Source organism: Poromitra crassiceps, assembly GCF_964638095.1.
Source record: "Poromitra crassiceps genome assembly, chromosome: 6".
Lineage (NCBI taxonomy): Eukaryota > Metazoa > Chordata > Actinopteri > Beryciformes > Melamphaidae > Poromitra > Poromitra crassiceps.
Window position 1 is genome coordinate 40570865 of NC_139627.1, and position 21275 is coordinate 40592139.

The window sequence follows — 21275 nt, forward strand, 5'->3', positions numbered from 1 at the left end:
TAGCCCTATATACCTATACCTCCTCTGATGTGACCCCTACAGTAGCCCTATATACCTACATATACCTCCTCTGATGTGACCCCTACAGTAGCCCTATATACCTCCTCTGATGTGACCCCTACAGTAGCCCTATATACCTATACCTCCTCTGATGTGACCCCTACAGTAGCCCTATATACCTATACCTCCTCTGATGTGACCCCTACAGTAGCCCTACCTATACCTCCTCTGATGTGACCCCTACAGTAGCCCTATATACCTATACCTCCTCTGATGTGACCCCTACAGTAGCCCTATATACCTATACCTCCTCTGATGTGACCCCTACAATAGCCCTACCTATACCTCCTCTGATGTGACCCCTACAGTAGCCCTACCTATACCTCCTCTGATGTGACCCCTACTAGGGCTGCACGATATATCGTTTACACATCGACATTGCGATGTGCGCATGCGCGATAGTCACATCGCAGGACGTGCGATGTCAAAAGCAAATTAACTCGTCATGTTGCTTGATAAACTCTCACTTTAGGGGTAGCCTACTGAGTGAAATGCAGGCTCTCTCAAAGGAGAGAGACGCCCCGCTACTGTACTCACTCATTTAGTGCTTAGCTTCAACACAACAAACATGCACAGAGACCTAAATTGAATTATCTTTTGCTTATGTTGCGTTGCTGACAGTAGCCCGTCTGTAAACGATGTGGTTGTGGAGGCGGACTTGTCCACAGTTTGCAGCGCACTCGCATACAGCAGGCTGGCTGCTCTAACTCAACATGTCCGTGGAGTGGAGATATTTACTCTTGAAACACCAAAAAGCAAGACCGCAACTTATGACACGAAGGCTGATTACTGAGAAGTTGTCCGTGTTATCACTGTGGCTGTCTCTCCCCTTCAAGTCTCTGATGTTGCATCACATGATAGCAGTAACGTTACGGTAGAGTTAATCATACATAGCGACTTATTTACACAAAACATGTCAGTGAAAATAAAAAGAGAAGAGACATATCTGGGCAATTAAATGTATATTTATTACTTTTCACGAATGAATTGTTTGTCACCGGTCGGCTGCATGTGAATCCTCGTCTCTCTGTACTGCCAGCCTTGCGCTCAAAAACCGGAACTCCGCAGATGCGGAGTGTACCACTTGGTCGTTTCTGGAGGGGGTTTCCGGGGGGTCAGACCAAGTGTGTAAAGTGGCAGGGGTGTTTCATTGTTGATTTATTGAAACGTTAGAAGAACGAAAGAAGTTGAAAGCAGTGATTATAATCAATGAAATCTAATGTTTTTCTGCAAATAGCATCATTGGGAGGTAGATTCTGGCACTCAATATTAGGGGTGGGCAATATATCAATTGTATATCAATATTGTGATATGAGACTATATGGTCTTAGATGTTGGATATGGTAATATGGTGATACAGCATACATGTTGTCTTTCCCTGGTTTTAAAGGCTGCATTACACTAAGTGAAGTGTAGGCTAGTGACATTTTAAAGTAGAATGTCATAACTTACTCACTTTTTCATGTATGTAGCCTAAGTCATGGAAATCCATTGGTCAAAATGTGTATGCACCCTGATAGATGACGCTCTGAGGCCTACAGTATAGGCGACAGCCCAGTGGTTGAGAAACATTAAAATACCTAATTTCCCCTCCAAAATCAGATGGACTCCTCTACAAAATCATCCCAATCATTCTAGAAGTATTCTTTTCTTTAAAATAGAGCTATTCTGGTAATCTGGTGAAAATCTGTATTTTTTCATATCGCAATATATATCGCAGGGGCAGGGAATATCGCAATGTCAGTTTTTTCCAATATCGTGCAGCCCTAACCCCTACAGTAGCCCTATATACCTCCTCTGATGTGACCCCTACAGTAGCCCTATATACCTATACCTCCTCTGATGTGACCCCTACAGTAGCCCTATATACATATACCTCTTCTGATGTGACCCCTACAGTAGCCCTATATACCTATACCTCATCTGATGTGACCCCTACAGTAGCCCTATATACCTATACCTCATCTGATGTGACCCCTACAGTAGCCCTATATACCTACTCTGATGTGACCCCTACACAGTAGTATATACCTATAGAGTACCTCCTGATGTGACCCCTACAGTATTATACTCATACAGTACCTCCTGATGTGCCCCCTACAGTATTATACTCATACAGTACCTCCTGATGTGACCCCTACAGTATTATACTCATACAGTACCTCCTGATGTGCCCCCTACAGTATTATACTCATACAGTACCTCCTGATGTGACCCCTACAGTATTATACTCATACAGTACCTCCTGATGTGACCCCTACAGTATTATACTCATACAGTACCTCCTGATGTGACCCCTACAGTATTATACTCATACAGTACCTCCTGATGTGACCCCTACAGTAGCCCTATATACCTGTCCTATAGCCTACCTCATTGTGTTTCATCATCAGCTGTGCTGCAGCTGGGCTATTCTGACAGCACACTGTGCACAGCTGGGCCAGCTGTTTGACCGGCTCTGCTAAACTCAGTCATTTCTACCTCGTACCCACCCCTCTGAGACATGGTGGTGCAGAACCTACAGGCTGCAGCCATTCATTATTGAATAGTGCTGATAGGTCCCATCGTGGTCCCATCCAGTGAGGTTTAGTGGTAGGCTAGTCGGCTGGGAGCGGTGGACCTTTGAAATAGATGAGTCATCCCTTGAACGATATCAGTTCTTGCCCTGGATGCTCACTGCGAGTAGCTGTGGCATCGGTCTCGCCATTGTTCACCTCCCCCCTATTTTAAAAGCTTGTATTCAGGCTAAAGTTGCAGTGCAGTCTAGCTGTGATCTAGCTTTCAGATAGCTCCGGGCTATTCAGGGCCATTGGCATTCTGCAAAGGCTGGATGGCAGACTGCAGAGTGCATTAGGGGGTACATTAGTATATTTAGTGACACCAAAGCACACTAGACAATACTGTTGTTAGGCATGTTGCCTTAACTCCACTCTGAAGAATGTCTCCCAGGCCCCTCCTCCCACCTGCACCACCCCCCGCTCCCAGGCCCCTCCTCCCACCTGCACCACCCCCCGCTCCCAGGCCCCTCCTCCCACCTGCACCACCCCCTCTGCTTCAACTCCTTTTATTTCGTTCCACATGAGGGGATCAGGAGTGACAAAGTTTGCATTCCAGAGAACTGTGTCAGCTCTTAACGTTCTCCTTTTACTCTGTGTGTGTGTGCGTGCACGCGCGCGCGCGTGTGTGTGTGTGTGTGTGTGTGTGTGTGTGTGTGTGTACGTGTGTGTGTGTTTCTGTGTCTGTGTGTGTGTGTGTGTGTGTGTGTGTGTGTGTGTGTGTGTGCGTGCGCTCGCTCGCGTGCCAGGATATTGTAAGGGCAGCAGGGTGGGAGAGGCTGATATACTATCTTGTCACACAAAGGTCACAGGTTTGATCTCTGCCAATACCAGTTTCCATCCCAAAAAAAGGCCTTTTTGCAGAGGGTTCCATGTCTGTGTGTCATTGGCTCGGTCTGTGTGTTTGTGGTCAGTCAGTGTTACAATATTATGTTGATCAGCAGCTGTTCCTCAGCGTTCTCTGTAGGGCTATCTATCCATGGAGACTGCCATCACTGTAATTAACACTGGCCGACATTGAGAGCTTTTACCCACCTTACTGGACTTGACTGTCACTGTGCGACCACATGTAGTATGTGGTGGTGGGCCTGCAGGTTGTAGATGTGGTTTGGTGGCATGGATGTAGTATGTGGTGGTGGGCCTGCATGTTGTAGATGGGGTTTGGTGGCATGGATGTAGTATGTGGTGGTGGGCCTGCATGTTGTAGATGGGGTTTGGTGGCATGGATGTAGTATGTGGTGGTGGGCCTGCATGTTGTAGATGTGGTTTGGTGGGATGGATGTAGTATGTGGTGGTGGGCCTGCATGTTGTAGATGGGGTTTGGTGGGATGGATGTAGTATGTGGTGGTGGGCCTGCAGGTTGTAGATGGGGTTTGGTGGGATGTAGTATGTGGTGGTGGGCCTGCATGTTGTAGATGGGGTTTGGTGGGATGTAGTATGTGGTGTTGGGCCTGCATGTTGTAGATGGGGTTTGGTGGGATGGATGTAGTATGTGGTGGTGGGCCTGCATGTTGTAGATGGGGTTTGGTGGGATGTAGTATGTGGTGTTGGGCCTGCATGTTGTAGATGGGGTTTGGTGGGATGGATGTAGTATGTGGTGGTGGGCCTGCATGTTGTAGATGGGGTTTGGTGGGATGTAGTATGTGGTGGTGGGCCTGCAGGTTGTAGATGGGGTTTGGTGGGATGTAGTATGTGGTGGTGGGCCTGCAGGTTGTAGATGGGGTTTGGTGGCATGGATGTAGTATGTGGTGGTGGGCCTGCAGGTTGTAGATGGGGTTTGGTGGGATGGATGTAGTATGTGGTGGTGGGCCTGCATGTTGTAGATGGGGTTTGGTGGGATGTAGTATGTGGTGGTGGGCCTGCATGTTGTAGATGGGGTTTGGTGGGATGGATGTAGTATGTGGTGGTGGGCCTGCATGTTGTAGATGGGGTTTGGTGGCATGGATGTAGTATGTGGTGGTGGGCCTGCAGGTTGTAGATGGGGTTTGGTGGGATGTAGTATGTGGTGGTGGGCCTGCAGGTTGTAGATGGGGTTTGGTGGGATGTAGTATGTGGTGGTGGGCCTGCAGGTTGTAGATGGGGTTTGGTGGCATGGATGTAGTATGTGGTGGTGGGCCTGCAGGTTGTAGATGGGGTTTGGTGGGATGGATGTAGTATGTGGTGGTGGGCCTGCAGGTTGTAGATGGGGTTTGGTGGCATGGATGTAGTATGTGGTGGTGGGCCTGCATGTTGTAGATGGGGTTTGGTGGGATGGATGTAGTATGTGGTGGTGGGCCTGCATGTTGTAGATGGGGTTTGGTGGGATGTAGTATGTGGTGGTGGGCCTGCAGGTTGTAGATGGGGTTTGGTGGGATGTAGTATGTGGTGGTGGGCCTGCAGGTTGTAGATGGGGTTTGGTGGCATGGATGTAGTATGTGCTGGTGGGCCTGCATGTTGTAGATGGGGTTTGGTGGGATGGATGTAGTATGTGGTGGTGGGCCTGCAGGTTGTAGATGGGGTTTGGTGGCATGGATGTAGTATGTGGTGGTGGGCCTGCATGTTGTAGATGGGGTTTGGTGGCATGGATGTAGTATGTGGTGGTGGGCCTGCAGGTTGTAGATGGGGTTTGGTGGGATTGGATGTAGTATGTGGTGGTGGGCCTGCATGTTGTAGATGGGGTTTGGTGGCATGGATGTAGTATGTGGTGGTGGGCCTGCATGTTGTAGATGGGGTTTGGTGGCATGGATGTAGTATGTGGTGGTGGGCCTGCAGGTTGTAGATGGGGTTTGGTGGCATGGATGTAGTAAGTGGTGGTGGGCCTGCAGGTTGTAGATGGGGTTTGGTGGCATGGATGTAGTATGTGGTGGTGGGCCTGCATGTTGTAGATGGGGTTTGGTGGGATGGATGTAGTATGTGGTGGTGGGCCTGCAGGTTGTAGATGGGGTTTGGTGGCATGGATGTAGTATGTGGTGGTGGGCCTGCATGTTGTAGATGGGGTTTGGTGGCATGGATGTAGTATGTGGTGGTGGGCCTGCAGGTTGTAGATGGGGTTTGGTGGGATTGGATGTAGTATGTGGTGGTGGGCCTGCAGGTTGTAGATGGGGTTTGGTGGCATGGATATAGTAAGTGGTGGTGGGCCTGCATGTTGTAGATGGGGTTTGGTGGGATGGATGTAGTATGTGGTGGTGGGCCTGCATGTTGTAGATGGGGTTTGGTGGCATGGATGTAGTATGTGGTGGTGGGCCTGCATGTTGTAGATGGGGTTTGGTGGGATGTAGTAAGTGGTGGTGGGCCTGCAGGTTGTAGATGGGGTTTGGTGGGATGGATGTAGTATGTGGTGGTGGGCCTGCATGTTGTAGATGGGGTTTGGTGGGATGTAGTAAGTGGTGGTGGGCCTGCAGGTTGTAGATGGGGTTTGGTGGGATTGGATGTAGTATGTGGTGGTGGGCCTGCATGTTGTAGATGGGGTTTGGTGGCATGGATGTAGTATGTGGTGGTGGGCCTGCATGTTGTAGATGGGGTTTGGTGGCATGGATGTAGTAAGTGGTGGTGGGCCTGCAGGTTGTAGATGGGGTTTGGTGGGATTGGATGTAGTATGTGGTGGTGGGCCTGCATGTTGTAGATGGGGTTTGGTGGCATGGATGTAGTATGTGGTGGTGGGCCTGCATGTTGTAGATGGGGTTTGGTGGCATGGATGTAGTAAGTGGTGGTGGGCCTGCAGGTTGTAGATGGGGTTTGGTGGGATTGGATGTAGTATGTGGTGGTGGGCCTGCATGTTGTAGATGGGGTTTGGTGGCATGGATGTAGTATGTGGTGGTGGGCCTGCATGTTGTAGATGGGGTTTGGTGGCATGGATGTAGTATGTGGTGGTGGGCCTGCAGGTTGTAGATGGGGTTTGGTGGGATTGGATGTAGTATGTGGTGGTGGGCCTGCAGGTTGTAGATGTGGTTTGGTGGCATGGATGTAGTATGTGGTGGTGGGCCTGCATGTTGTAGATGGGGTTTGGTGGTATGGATGTAGTATGTGGTGGTGGGCCTGCAGGTTGTAGATGGGGTTTGGTGGGATGTAGTATGTGGTGGTGGGCCTGCATGTTGTAGATGGGGTTTGGTGGTATGGATGTAGTATGTGGTGGTGGGCCTGCAGGTTGTAGATGGGGTTTGGTGGGATGGATGTAGTATGTGGTGGTGGGCCTGCAGGTTGTAGATGGGGTTTGGTGGTATGGATGTAGTATGTGGTGGTGGGCCTGCAGGTTGTAGATGGGGTTTGGTGGGATGTAGTATGTGGTGGTGGGCCTGCATGTTGTAGATGGGGTTTGGTGGGATGGATGTAGTATGTGGTGGTGGGCCTGCAGGTTGTAGATGGGGTTTGGTGGTATGGATGTAGTATGTGGTGGTGGGCCTGCAGGTTGTAGATGGGGTTTGGTGGGATGTAGTATGTGGTGGTGGGCCTGCATGTTGTAGATGGGGTTTGGTGGTATGGATGTAGTATGTGGTGGTGGGCCTGCAGGTTGTAGATGGGGTTTGGTGGGATGGATGTAGTATGTGGTGGTGGGCCTGCAGGTTGTAGATGGGGTTTGGTGGTATGGATGTAGTATGTGGTGGTGGGCCTGCAGGTTGTAGATGGGGTTTGGTGGGATGTAGTATGTGGTGGTGGGCCTGCATGTTGTAGATGGGGTTTGGTGGGATGGATGTAGTATGTGGTGGTGGGCCTGCATGTTGTAGATGGGGTTTGGTGGGATGTAGTATGTGGTGGTGGGCCTGCAGGTTGTAGATGGGGTTTGGTGGGATGGATGTAGTATGTGGTGGTGGGCCTGCATGTTGTAGATGGGGTTTGGTGGGATGTAGTATGTGGTGGTGGGCCTGCATGTTGTAGATGGGGTTTGGTGGGATGGATGTAGTATGTGGTGGTGGGCCTGCATGTTGTAGATGGGGTTTGGTGGGATGTAGTATGTGGTGGTGGGCCTGCAGGTTGTAGATGGGGTTTGGTGGGATGTCGAGTACCTTTAAACTGTCAAAACAAGCACACAAAGCAGACTGCCAGCTGCAGCATCTGGCACATGATGGGCGGGGCCAGCTGCAGCATCTGGCACATGATGGGCGGGGCCAGCTGCTGCATCTGGCACATGATGGGCGGGGCCCACCCAAAAGAAGGAAGGTGACAAGACTAATGAGTGTGAGGGGGGAGGGTGCAGATGCCATGGTAACAATGGTAACCAGGCATGTGAGGCTGATCTGACTGGGATACAGGGTGCCAGTGCTGTAGGGCTGGGCGATATGGACCAAAAAATTAATAAATCATATCTTGCTATTTTGAATGGCAGTGATATACAATATATATCTCAGTATTTTCTACAAAGTGGGCTAAATGTTCAGTTAAGTCAAAGCCACATGTGAGATGTGCACTTTTATTAAAACAAGTCTGTACATGACCAAATACCTCAACATTGATATTGCGACAATAATTGTAAGGATGACTACATATTTACACAATGAGATTTTTTTTTATAAATAATAATGAGTAATATGGATATGACTATAAGTCGTTAAAGGCAAATAATAGAACAGAACGGTCTGGCAAGTTCAGAAAATAATATCACTCTACTGTAATGCAGCCTTTAAAACCAGGAAAAGACAAGACTTATGCCATATCACTATATTACAATATCCAAAATCGAACATGATATATCTACGATATATCGATATAATTACACCAGCCCTACAGTGCTGTATGCGCGCACGGCGTACACGCACATCCAAATCCTCTGTTCCATGAGTAATAGATGATTTGGACAAGCAGGCAAAGGATTCCTGTGAATAAATAACCTGACCTGATCAGTGTTGTTGTCGAGACCCACCCTCTGCTGCTACTGGACCGCCGTTTCTCAATGTTGTCAAGACTAAAAATGATTCCCTTAACATCACACATGCCTATACCTCTGAGTCTTAACACCACACATGCCTATACCTCTGAGTCTGACACATGCCTATACCTCTGAGTCTGACACATGCCTACACCTCTGAGTCTGACACATGCCTACACCTCTGAGTCTTAACATCACATGCCTACACCTCTGAGTCTTAACATCACATGGCTATACCTCTGAGTCTGACACATGCCTATACCTCTGAGTCTTAACATCACACATGCCTACACCTCTGAGTCTTAACATCACATGCCTACACCTCTGAGTCTTAACATCACATGCCTACACCTCTGAGTCTGACACATGCCTATACCTCTGAGTCTTAACATCACATGCCTACACCTCTGAGTCTTAACATCACATGCCTATACCTCTGAGTCTTAACATCACATGCCTACACCTCTGAGTCTTAACATCACATGCCTACACCTCTGAGTCTGACACATGCCTACACCTCTGAGTCTTAACATCACACATGCCTATACCTCTGAGTCTTAACATCACATGCCTATACCTCTGAGTCTTAACATCACACATGCCTACACCTCTGAGTCTTAACATCACACATGCCTACACCTCTGAGTCTTAACATCACATGCCTACACCTCTGAGTCTTAACATCACATGCCTACACCTCTGAGTCTTAACATCACACATGCCTACACCTCTGAGTCTTAACATCACATGCCTATACCTCTGAGTCTTAACATCACATGCCTATACCTCTGAGTCTTAACATCACATGCCTACACCTCTGAGTCTTAACATCACATGCCTACACCTCTGAGTCTGACACATGCCTACACCTCTGAGTCTTAACATCACACATGCCTACACCTCTGAGTCTTAACATCACATGCCTATACCTCTGAGTCTTAACATCACATGCCTACACCTCTGAGTCTGACACATGCCTACACCTCTGAGTCTGACACATGCCTACACCTCTGAGTCTTAACATCACATGCCTACACCTCTGAGTCTTAACATCACATGCCTACACCTCTGAGTCTTAACATCACATGGCTATACCTCTGAGTCTTAACATCACATGGCTATACCTCTGAGTCTTAACATCACATGGCTATACCTCTGAGTCTTAACATCACATGGCTATACCTCTGAGTCTTAACATCACATGCCTACACCTCTGAGTCTTAACATCACATGGCTATACCTCTGGGGCCGGTTGCACCAACTGGTCTTACACTGGTCTTAAGCTAAGTTGGTCGTAACTTTACGACCTAACAGCTACGCCGGTTGCACCAAGACGACTTAAGCCTTATTTTCACTAAGACCAGGCGTAACTCCTACGCCTCGTCAGGAGGAGGCGTAGCAGAGATCTCCGCGGAGACCTTTTTGACCGTCATCGTCGTAACACCGCCAGTTCGCCGTCTTTGAAAGCACGACGTTAGATTATAACTAACTAGTTGTGTGGCTTAGCCTTCCCAAATGTTGCCGTTACTTTTTTAGAATGTAATACATAGAATTGGGAACGTTACATTCAATTTCATTCAGACTCCCTGACACTAATCGCCGCTGCCATTTTCCCCCGGGGCTTCCACAGGAGGAGGGGGGTGGGAGGAGGGAGGGTGTAGTGACGCACATACAGTAGTGGGTGACGGCGCGAGGCACATGTGGGCCAATCAGAGGGCATTCCCCGACAATTCACATGAACGCGCATTGCTACGACCAGCGTAGTTAAGACCAGAGTAAGCCGTGTTGGTGCAACAGGCGTAAATCCATGGTCTTAACTAAGACCGACGTAGGAGTTACGACCAGGCATAGTTAAGACCAGTTGGTGCAACCGGCCCCTGAGTCTTAACCTCACATGGCTATACCTCTGAGTCTTAACATCACATGCCTATACCTCTGAGTCTTAACATCACATGCCTATACCTCTGAGTCTTAACATCACATGCCTACACCTCTGAGTCTTAACATCACATGCCTACACCTCTGAGTCTTAACATCACATGCCTATACCTCTGAGTCTTAACATCACATGCCTACACCTCTGAGTCTTAACATCACATGCCTATACCTCTGAGTCTTAACATCACATGCCTACACCTCTGAGTCTTAACATCACATGCCTATACCTCTGAGTCTTAACATCACATGGCTATACCTCTGAGTCTTAACATCACATGGCTATACCTCTGAGTCTTAACATCACATGCCTACACCTCTGAGTCTTAACATCACATGGCTATACCTCTGAGTCTTAACATCACATGCCTACACCTCTGAGTCTGACACATGCCTACACCTCTGAGTCTTAACATCACACATGCCTACACCTCTGAGTCTTAACATCACATGGCTATACCTCTGAGTCTTAACATCACACATGCCTACACCTCTGAGAATTAAAAACATCACATGTCTATACCTCTGAGTCTTAACATCACATGTCTATACCTCTGAGTCTGACACATGGCTATACCTCTGAGTCTGACACATGGCTATACCTCTGAGTCTTAACATCACATGCCTATACCTCTGAGTCTGACACATGTCTATACCTCTGAGTCTGACACATGTCTATACCTCTGAGTCTTAACATCACATGTCTATACCTCTGAGTCTGACACATGGCTATACCTCTGAGTCTGACACATGGCTATACCTCTGAGTCTTAACATCACATGCCTATACCTCTGAGTCTGACACATGTCTATACCTCTGAGTCTGACACATGTCTATACCTCTGAGTCTGACACATGGCTATACCTCTGAGTCTTAACATCACATGTCTATACCTCTGAGTCTGACACATGGCTACACCTCTGAGTCTTAACATCACATGTCTATACCTCTGAGTCTGACACATGGCTACACCTCTGAGTCTTAACATCACATGGCTATACCTCTGAGTCTGACACATGGCTACACCTCTGAGTCTTAACATCACATGGCTACACCTCTGAGTCTTAACATCACACATGCCTACACCTCTGGGGCCGGTTGCACCAACTGGTCTTAACTATGCCTGGTCGTAACTCCTACGTCGGTCTTAGTTAACTCATTCACTGCCAATATCTGACTGGCATTTTTGGCACAGGCCAAGTATTTCCATAATGTTTGGTCATCTTTCAAGACCCACAGTAAATTCTGTACTAGGACTACAGTGATGTCCAATACCTCGAAATGAAGATCTAAGTCTCTACTTTCACCCCCAAAAAGAAAGTTAGCTTTTAGCATGTTCTGTACTCTACTTATAACCCTTTTTATACACCCCATGTTCATCAAAAAAGCCTGTCTGGGAAGAGAAAAGGGAGAAAAAAGCATTTTTGTAAAAGGGCACAATCTCAGGCATAACTCACTCTCAATTCTTTTATTTTGAACTGTATTGACATCAGACATGTAAATATTATTCGTTAGGACACAAATGACAAAAAAAAAAAAATATATATATATATATATATATACACACATGAAGTGCTTTTTTTTTTACATTCAACAATACAGTTTACTCGGTGTGAGTGTGCAGACAGACAGACAGACAGACAGACAGACAGACAGACAGACAGACACACCGACAGACAGACAGACAGACAGACAGACACACACACACACAGACACACACACACACACACACACACACACACACACACGATCCCCCTTTTAGATTTCTAACCCAACATAGGATAAGCAATAACCACGCCCTGTGGCGCTGGGATTGGCCAGGAGCAACACTGGAGGGCACGCAGCCCAGCGATTTCATAACTGAAGAGCTCTTGAGAAGGACAGCGGGCTGCTGTGAGTGCCTTCTGCCCGCTGCTGCCTAGCTGTTCCTGTGTTTATTTTTGATTTGTTCTGGTACACCCGTCTCCCTATCAACTCTGCTATTTGATCGTTCCCGTTTTCCCCTCGGCTATTCAACACGTCCTCACCGCCCTCGCAAACTGATCGATCATTTCCTCATTCCTCCGATGATCAAACACATCTCTTGATTACTTTCTCCCGTTTTCTCCTGGCTGGCACAGAGGAAGGCGACTCCAGCTCGTGCCGAGGGCGTTTCAATTGCGTTTCTCCTGTCTGCACAAGGAAGCGTTACCCGTTCTCTGCTTTTCCTCTTGCTAGATTTCAAAACAACAGCTGCGGTATGTGTTTGATCGCGTGCTGTCGGCTACCCTTTGAAGGCAGGGACCTGTGTCTGTGTGACAGGCTGGGCAAGTGTTTGCTGCAGGCGCTGCACCAATAAAAACAAAAACACGTCAAACACGTCCTTGGCGGGGAAGGCCATTGCTGATAACACGTCAAAGACGTCATTGGCGGTGAATGAGTTAAGACCATGGATTTACGCCTGTTGCACCAACACGGCTTACTCTGGTCTTAACTACGCTGGTCGTAGCAATGCGCGTTCATGTGAATTGTCGGGGAATGCCCTCTGATTGGCCCACATGTGCCTCGCGCCGTCACCCACTACTGTATGTGCGTCACTACACCCTCCCTCCTCCCACCCCCCTCCTCCTGTGGAAGCCCCGGGGGAAAATGGCGGCGGCGATTAGTGTCAGGGAGTCTGAATGAAATTGAATGTAACGTTCCCAATTCTATGTATTACATTCTAAAAAAGTAACGTCAACATTTGGGAAGGCTAAGCCACACAACTAGTTAGTTATAATCTAACGTCGTGCTTTCAAAGACGGCGAACTGGCGGTGTTACGACGATGACGGTCAAAAAGGTCTCCGCGGAGATCTCTGCTACGCCTCCTCCTGACGAGGCGTAGGAGTTACGCCTGGTCTTAGTGAAAATAAGGCTTAAGTCGTCTTGGTGCAACCGGCGTAGCTGTTAGGTCGTAAAGTTACGACCAACTTAGCTTAAGACCAGTGTAAGACCAGTTGGTGCAACCGGCCCCTGAGTTTTAACATCACATGTCTATACCTCTGAGTCTGACACATGCCTACACCTCTGAGTCTTAACATCACATGCCTACACCTCTGAGTCTTAACATCACATGCCTACACCTCTGAGTCTTAACATCACATGTCTATACCTCTGAGTCTGACACATGCCTACACCTCTGAGTCTTAACATCACATGCCTACACCTCTGAGTCTTAACATCACATGTCTATACCTCTGAGTCTGACACATGCCTATACCTCTGAGTCTTAACATCACATGCCTACACCTCTGAGTCTGACACATGCCTACACCTCTGAGTCTTAACATCACATGCCTACACCTCTGAGTAGGGGTGCACCGATCACGTTTTTTGCCACCGATCACCGATTGCCGATCACCTATGAGAAATATCTGCCCAACCGATCATCGACCGATCACCGATTACCGATTACCGATCATCGATATATATATATATACGCCCTGGGGTGTCCGTAAAAACACGAGGCAGGAGACAGATGGGAGTTCAACCGTTTAGTTGTCAGTTCTCTTCAGTACAGTACAGCAGTATAGGCTCTTTACAGCATTATGACAGGAATAGTAGGATTGTGTGTGGTCTGGAAAAAGGAGGCAATAAAATATACAAACAGGTCAGTAACCAAGCTTGCTGTTATATAGGCCAATTATAGTGATAATTAACAACTAATAATATATAAATGATAATTAGGTAAACTGTAAGTCAGTTACTCTTAAACACCAGTCTTGAACCATGACTAAAGCCAAAGAGCTCCCACTCATAGAACCGGGGTTATGCACAATAACCGTCATACATTGGGATCCGCATCGAACGAACATCAAAACGACCCGCCCATCGAGGCCGAGTTACAGTGTTATAATTAGCAGCACTATGAGTGCGATCTACATAATGGTGACAGGGTTACATGACGGGAGAAACAACAGAATCACAAGCTACACACCAGCTAAACTCGATCTGAGTAGTGGCATTAATTAGCGCAACAGACAATCAAACCGCAAGTGCACGCCTAAACAAACGTTATTGCAATGATTGCAGGTAGATCGATCTAAAACCAAAAGGGAATGCAATACAGGAATATTAACATAATAATGACTTACTGGTTGGTCATATACGCACACATGGAAGAAGGGGATTAGAACGTGTTCAACTGATGTCCAAAGAAAGGAAGAAAGACCGTCTGAACGGAGCGCACATCCACATACTCAGCCGCACACTTTCGCTTCCTTCAAAGTGCCCGCGGGAACATCAATGCTTGCGTGGAAATTGTCTGTGTGTGCGCGTGCACTACCCCGACTACCACAGTAGCACCGTGTCAATCTGGGACTTTAATACACACGGACTTAACAGCATGCAAATGCCTCGGTAGGCGGGAGGACTGGAGGTAACTTCTCTCTGCTGAGGCTGCTCTAATCACCAGCTGATTTGTGTGATTCAAAGACGCAAGGGGTGTGTTGACAGTCTGGTGCGGTGTGTGCATGGAGGTGAGTACACTGACGAAAGCAAAGCGTGTGCTTTGCAACACAATGATATAAACGTTAGAGCACAATATGAAAGTTAAACGATAGACATTGAAGACATGAAAATGGGCTGCCTCATGTTTCTCACGTGCAGCATGATCGGCTATGCGATCGGCAACATTAAAGGAATATCGGAAACAGCAGATCACATATTTGAGGTCCAAATCGGCCGATACAGATTGCGTGTCGATCGATCGGTGCACCCCTACCTCTGAGTCTTAACATCACATGCCTACACCTCTGAGTCTTAACATCACATGGCTATACCTCTGAGTCTTAACATTACATGGCTATACCTCTGAGTCTTAACATCACATGCCTACACCTCTGAGTCTTAACATCACATGCCTACACCTCTGAGTCTTAACATCACATGGCTATACCTCTGAGTCTTAACATCACATGCCTACACCTCTGAGTCTGACACATGCCTACACCTCTGAGTCTTAACATCACATGCCTACACCTCTGAGTCTTAACATCACATGGCTATACCTCTGAGTCTTAACATCACATGGCTATACCTCTGAGTCTTAACATCACATGTCTATACCTCTGAGTCTTAACATCACATGTCTATACCTCTGAGTCTTAACATCACATGCCTATACCTCTGAGTCTTAACATCACATGGCTATACCTCTGAGTCTTAACATCACATGGCTATACCTCTGAGTCTTAACATCACATGTCTATACCTCTGAGTCTTAACATCACATGTCTATACCTCTGAGTCTTAACATCACATGTCTATACCTCTGAGTCTTAACATCACATGTCTATACCTCTGAGTCTTAACATCACATGTCTATACCTCTGAGTCTTAACATCACATGGCTATACCTCTGAGTCTGACCGTGCATAAATAGCTCCCGCTGTGCCACAGACGTCATCGACTAAGCAAACACATTAGCGAGTGTTTGTTTTACATTAGTGTCATTCGTCCGCTCTCGTGAATGTCTCCTCGGTGCAGCCAAGCGGAACTGTCTGCAGAAATGCAATTATGCTTGGCCAGAGCCTGCGTTTCCCGCGCGGTGTACTGTACTCCTGCCATCTTAGGAGGGACAGACGTAGCCGCGCGGCCACATCCGCTGTTACTCCATCCTTTATTAATGTGCATCCCTCGGTTTGTAATAGATAGTTTTTCTTGGCCCGTGGCTGTGATTTTCCACATGGCCTGTTTCTCTGTGCCTCTTCATGCTCGTCTCGTGGATGACTGACCTCTCAGAAGGGTGGGCCTGGCCCACATAGCACTGCCACACGCTCAGACACTGGCGCTCTGGGGGTTAACAGCTTTTATACAAACCATAGGCTTATTCATTTAACCATAAGGATGCTCAGTGTGATGAGAGGCCATTGTTTGCTCTTTGTGCCCTCTCTCCTTGCCACCCCCACCCTCTCTCTCTCTCTCTCTCTCTCTCTCTCTCTCTCTCTCTCTCTCTCTCTCTCTCTCTCTCTCTCGCTTGCTTGCTCTCTCTCTCTCTCTCTCTCTCTCTCTCTCTCGCTTGCTTGCTCTCTCTCTCTCTCTCTCTCTCTCTCTCACACACACACACACACACACACACACGCACGAGTATATCGCACAAATTTACTCTCAGCAGGGGTGATTGATTATCGCTGCTAGAAGGGGCCTCCTGCCTCCAGTGTTACCACGGCAACAGTGGACGCTGCAGATGTGGGTTAGAGATGAGAGATGCTGCTGTTAAAATGTGATGCCTCCCCTGACATCAGCTGTGATGCTGTGAGTGGTGTGCTCCGTTCGAGTCCATTACTTGTCATAGGTCTGCATGCATATTGCTCAGCTTTGTTGGACGTTCTGCTCCCTGCTTGTAAGTAACATGCGTCGCGGCTCAGTGGAGGCAGATGTTATGTAGGCCGACTCTCAGAGGAGAAGGTACAGCGTGGAGCCTTTTGTCACAGAGACACTACTACACCTGTTTGGAGTGGATCATAGTGGCCGGGTACCGTAGTGTGTCTGAGAGAGCATCCCACCTCCTGCTTTTGTCTGGAACATGCAAAATCCTATAGACCAGTGGTTGTCAAAGTGGTGTGTGTGGTCCCAGGTAGGGAAATCATGTATTTTCACTATAATTCCATCCGTAAGTAATACAATGACAGAATGTATGACTATTTTTGTCATGGGTTTCATACACTTTCTTTAATGAATGTCTTCATAACCCGGCTCTGTGGGTTATGGCAAAAGAAGGGAACAGGACGCAAAGTGCCAAAAATATTAAGTATTTCTTACATCTAAACGCAAAAATCAGATAGTGGACCCCGGGACAAAATCTTATCAAATGGGGGGGTCCGTGGTCCAATTTGTGTCAGTTTATGGGTCCTTGACGTGGAAAAAGTCTGAGAACCACTGCTATAGACAGTCCTAATGGCAAATACAATATACAATACAAATACAATATACAATACAAATACAATATATAATATATAATACAAATACAATATACAATATACATACAATACAAATACAATATATAATAGCCACATTTCCATGAACCACCCCCCCATGCCCCCCCCCCCATGTCACCCCAATGCAAATCAGCCACATTTCAATGTTTTCCAGTAGCCGCAGCTTTCAGCACATCATCATCATCATCACCATGCTGCTTGCTATGTCCATTTGCATCCTAATTATGCTGAATAGGCTATTTGTGGTGTTTTATAATATGCCCCATTGGTTAGAGATATAATTAATAGCCTCTAAACAGGGCCTGAGAATGCACAATATTTGCATAATCCTGGTTAGTTACTAGACACGCCCAGGGATGGTGATTGGCAGGTGGTTAAATGAATGGTCACACATGGTGGGACGCTAAGACATCTTCACGGAGCACACAGCCCCCATTAGAAGGCAGTCAGCTAGATTCAATCTGAAGCCCATTACCAGTCAAATGAGAACGACACGATGGAGAGTCTATCAAAATGAGGCCATTTTGGAGAGAAAGGATTCAATGTGTAAAGGAGTTGTCTTTTTGTTAAGCAAGGAAATACATTTGCTCAATATATAACACATTTCATTGTAATGGTGTTATCAATCATTTTGTAAGACTAACTAGTGACTACGACACTAGACAAAAAAAAATTATAGCCACTTAAAAAAAAGAATTCTTCAATATTGTATCTTCCAGTATCTTCAATATTTGAAACTGTGCTGCTCTTTGACGTCCATTATTCTATTTTATTTTATTCTATCGGATACGTGGCATAGAATAAAGCCGCCTGGTCCATAATTTAACGATAGATAATCTTATGCATCTACCTGCCTTTCAAATCCTCTTATAGGCCAGCCTGCTAGCCAAGAGAGGCCACTATCCTCTCTCTGTCACAAAGGATCATAGCTGTAATACTGTGATCACTGCTTGTCATTCTTCCCCCATGGAAATGCATTGGACGCTCAGTATCAGCAAAAGCCTACAGCTTAGTACTGTACAGCCAAATATAGGCTAGAGTCTGTGTGAGCTGGCTCTAATGCAGAACTTTGATGGGAACCTGTCTCTTTCTCCTCCCTCCTCTTTCTATATTTATATATCTCTGTCTCTCAGGTCAATGTGGCCACTACAGCAGCTCTCCCGGGTAGTTGTCAGTCGTTGCAGATTCCTGAGGTCTTCTGCCGGCCGGACTCTATAGCGCCCCCTCCCTCTTCCTGAGTGCCGTTGCCAACTTGCCCCCTCTGCCACACGCCGAACATCTCCTCACTCCCCCCCCCCCCCATCCCCAGCCAATCGCTGGGCCTGAACTGCGTTGGGATGGACACCGAGTCGACCCACTCGGGCTACTCCTACTCCAGCCGCTCTGGCAGATCCAACCGACATGGGTATGTTATGTTTCACGTCTTATATCTGACTGTCTGTCTATCTATGTGTCCATCTGCAGGGTTGTATTCAAGTCCGAGTCCGACTCGACCCGAGTCCGGACACATTTTCAGGACTTGTGACTCCACTTGGACTTGGACTCGAGCACTCATGCGTTCGGACTCGGAAGTTGGAGACGAGGACACGGACTTTCAATTTCATACATGTGTGTTCCACCTACATGCTGATTCATACATGTGTGTTCCACCTACATGCTGATTCATACATGTGTTCCACCTGCATGCTGATTCATACATGTGTTCCACCTGCATGCTGATTCATACATGTGTGTTCCACCTACATGCTGATTCATACATGTGTGTTCCACCTACATGCTGATTCATACATGTGTGTTCCACCTGCATGCTGATTCATACATGTGTTCCACCTACATGCTGATTCATACATGTGTGTTCCACCTGCATGCTGATTCATACATGTGTGTTCCACCTACATGCTGATTCATACATGTGTGTTCCACCTACATGCTGATTCATACATGTGTGTTCCACCTACATGCTGATTCATACATGTGTGTTCCACCTACATGCTGATTCATACATGTGTGTTCCACCTGCATGCTGATTCATACATGTGTGTTCCACCTACATGCTGATTCATACATGTGTGTTCCACCTACATGCTGATTCATACATGTGTGTTCCACCTACATGCTGATTCATACATGTGTGTTCCACCTACATGCTGATTCATACATGTGTGTTCCACCTACATGCTGATTCATACATGTGTGTTCCACCTACATGCTGATTCATACATGTGTGTTCCACCTACATGCTGATTCATACATGTGTGTTCCACCTGCATGCTGATTCATACATGTGTGTTCCACCTGCATGCTGATTCATACATGTGTTCCACCTGCATGCTGATTCATACATGTGTGTTCCACCTACATGCTGATTCATACATGTGTTCCACCTACATGCTGATTCATACATGTGTGTTCCACCTACATGCTGATTCATACATGTGTGTTCCACCTACATGCTGATTCATACATGTGTGTTCCACCTGCATGCTGATTCATACATGTGTGTTCCACCTACATGCTGATTCATACATGTGTGTTCCACCTACATGCTGATTCATACATGTGTGTTCCACCTACATGCTGATTCATACATGTGTGTTCCACCTACATGCTGATTCATACATGTGTGTTCCACCTACATGCTGATTCATACATGTGTGTTCCACCTGCATGCTGATTCATACATGTGTTCCACCTGCATGCTGATTCACGCTCTGGCTCAGTAACTCCAGACTCGGCCTCGGACTCTTCTTTGGTGACTCTGACTCTGACTCAAACACTGGGGAATCAAGACTCAACTTGGACTTGAGATATAGTGACTTGAGTGTGTGTGTGTGTGTGTGTGTGTGTGTGTGTGTGTGTGTGTGTGTGTGTGTGTGTGTGTGTGTGTGTGTGTGTGTGTGTGTGTGTGTGTGTGTGTGTGTCTGTGTGTCTGTGTGTGTGTGTGTGTGTGTGTCTGTGTGTGTGTGAGACTGTATTTCTCTCTGTACACATACTGCATCATGCCTGCCCTTGCTATGTGTGTATTTCATCCCGCTGTGTGCATCAGTAAGAGGCGCTGATGCTCTGCTCCTTTTTATTTGACAGTTTGTTGTTGTGTGTATTTGTTTTAGATCTGAGCAAGCGAAGCCACATGGAAAAATACGTGAAATGAGAGTGAGAGGGAGAGAGAGCTACAGAGAGAGAGAGCTACAGAGACAGATACAGAGAGAGAGATACAGACAGAGATACAGAGAGAGAGAGAGAGATACACAGAGAGAGAGACTGCAATGTACTGCAATGTTCTTCTGCCTGGGCTACCTGCCTCAGCCATCCGACCGCTTCAGCTCATTCAGAACGCTGCAGCCCGTCTGGTGTTCAACCAACCTAAATTCTCTCATGTCACTCCCCTCTCCCGTGACCTTCACTGGCTTCCCATCTCGGCATGCATCAAATTCAAGACACTGGTACTGGCCTACAGGGCAGTCCACCAGACAGCTCCTCCATATCTGCAATCTATGGTCAGGTTCCAAACATCGCATCGCTCCCTCTGCTCCTCCACCCGTCCAGATTGCCTCGCCCCTCCACCGCTCAAAAGTCCCTGCTGGCACCACAATGGTGGAATGAGCTCCCCCCTTCGCTCAGAACGGCCAAATCGCTGCCCATTTTTCGGCGGGGACTAAAAACTCACCTTTTCAGGCTACACCTGGGCCCTTCTTGAAACTAACATCTTTTAATTATATATATATATATATATAAATATATATATATATATATATATATATATACAGTATATATATATATATTGTAACGGCACAGGCGAGGCCTGTGCGCGAACCCGGGTCTCCAGCTTACAAGCCCAACACGTTAACCATCAAGCTAAAGGGACAATCCCTTTAGCTTAGGCTCACGTGCTTGCTCTTATCCTTAGCGACCCAGGATCGCTACACTAC

The 21275-nt window shown here is 47.1% G+C and overlaps 1 protein-coding gene across 1 annotated transcript in view; it reads left to right on the forward strand.

Annotated features, from left to right (window-relative positions):
- Nucleotides 1-18683: 18683 nt before the first annotated feature.
- The window catches only part of LOC310778123 (vang-like protein 1), a gene marked incomplete at both ends in the record, with an annotated part of 18846 nt that continues 16254 nt past the window's right edge, over nucleotides 18684-21275 (forward strand). Inside the window, one exon of the mRNA XM_083638465.1 lies at nucleotides 18684-18751. Coding sequence (XP_083494591.1) covers nucleotides 18684-18751 — 68 coding nt within the window. The remainder of the gene's footprint in view (nucleotides 18752-21275) is intronic.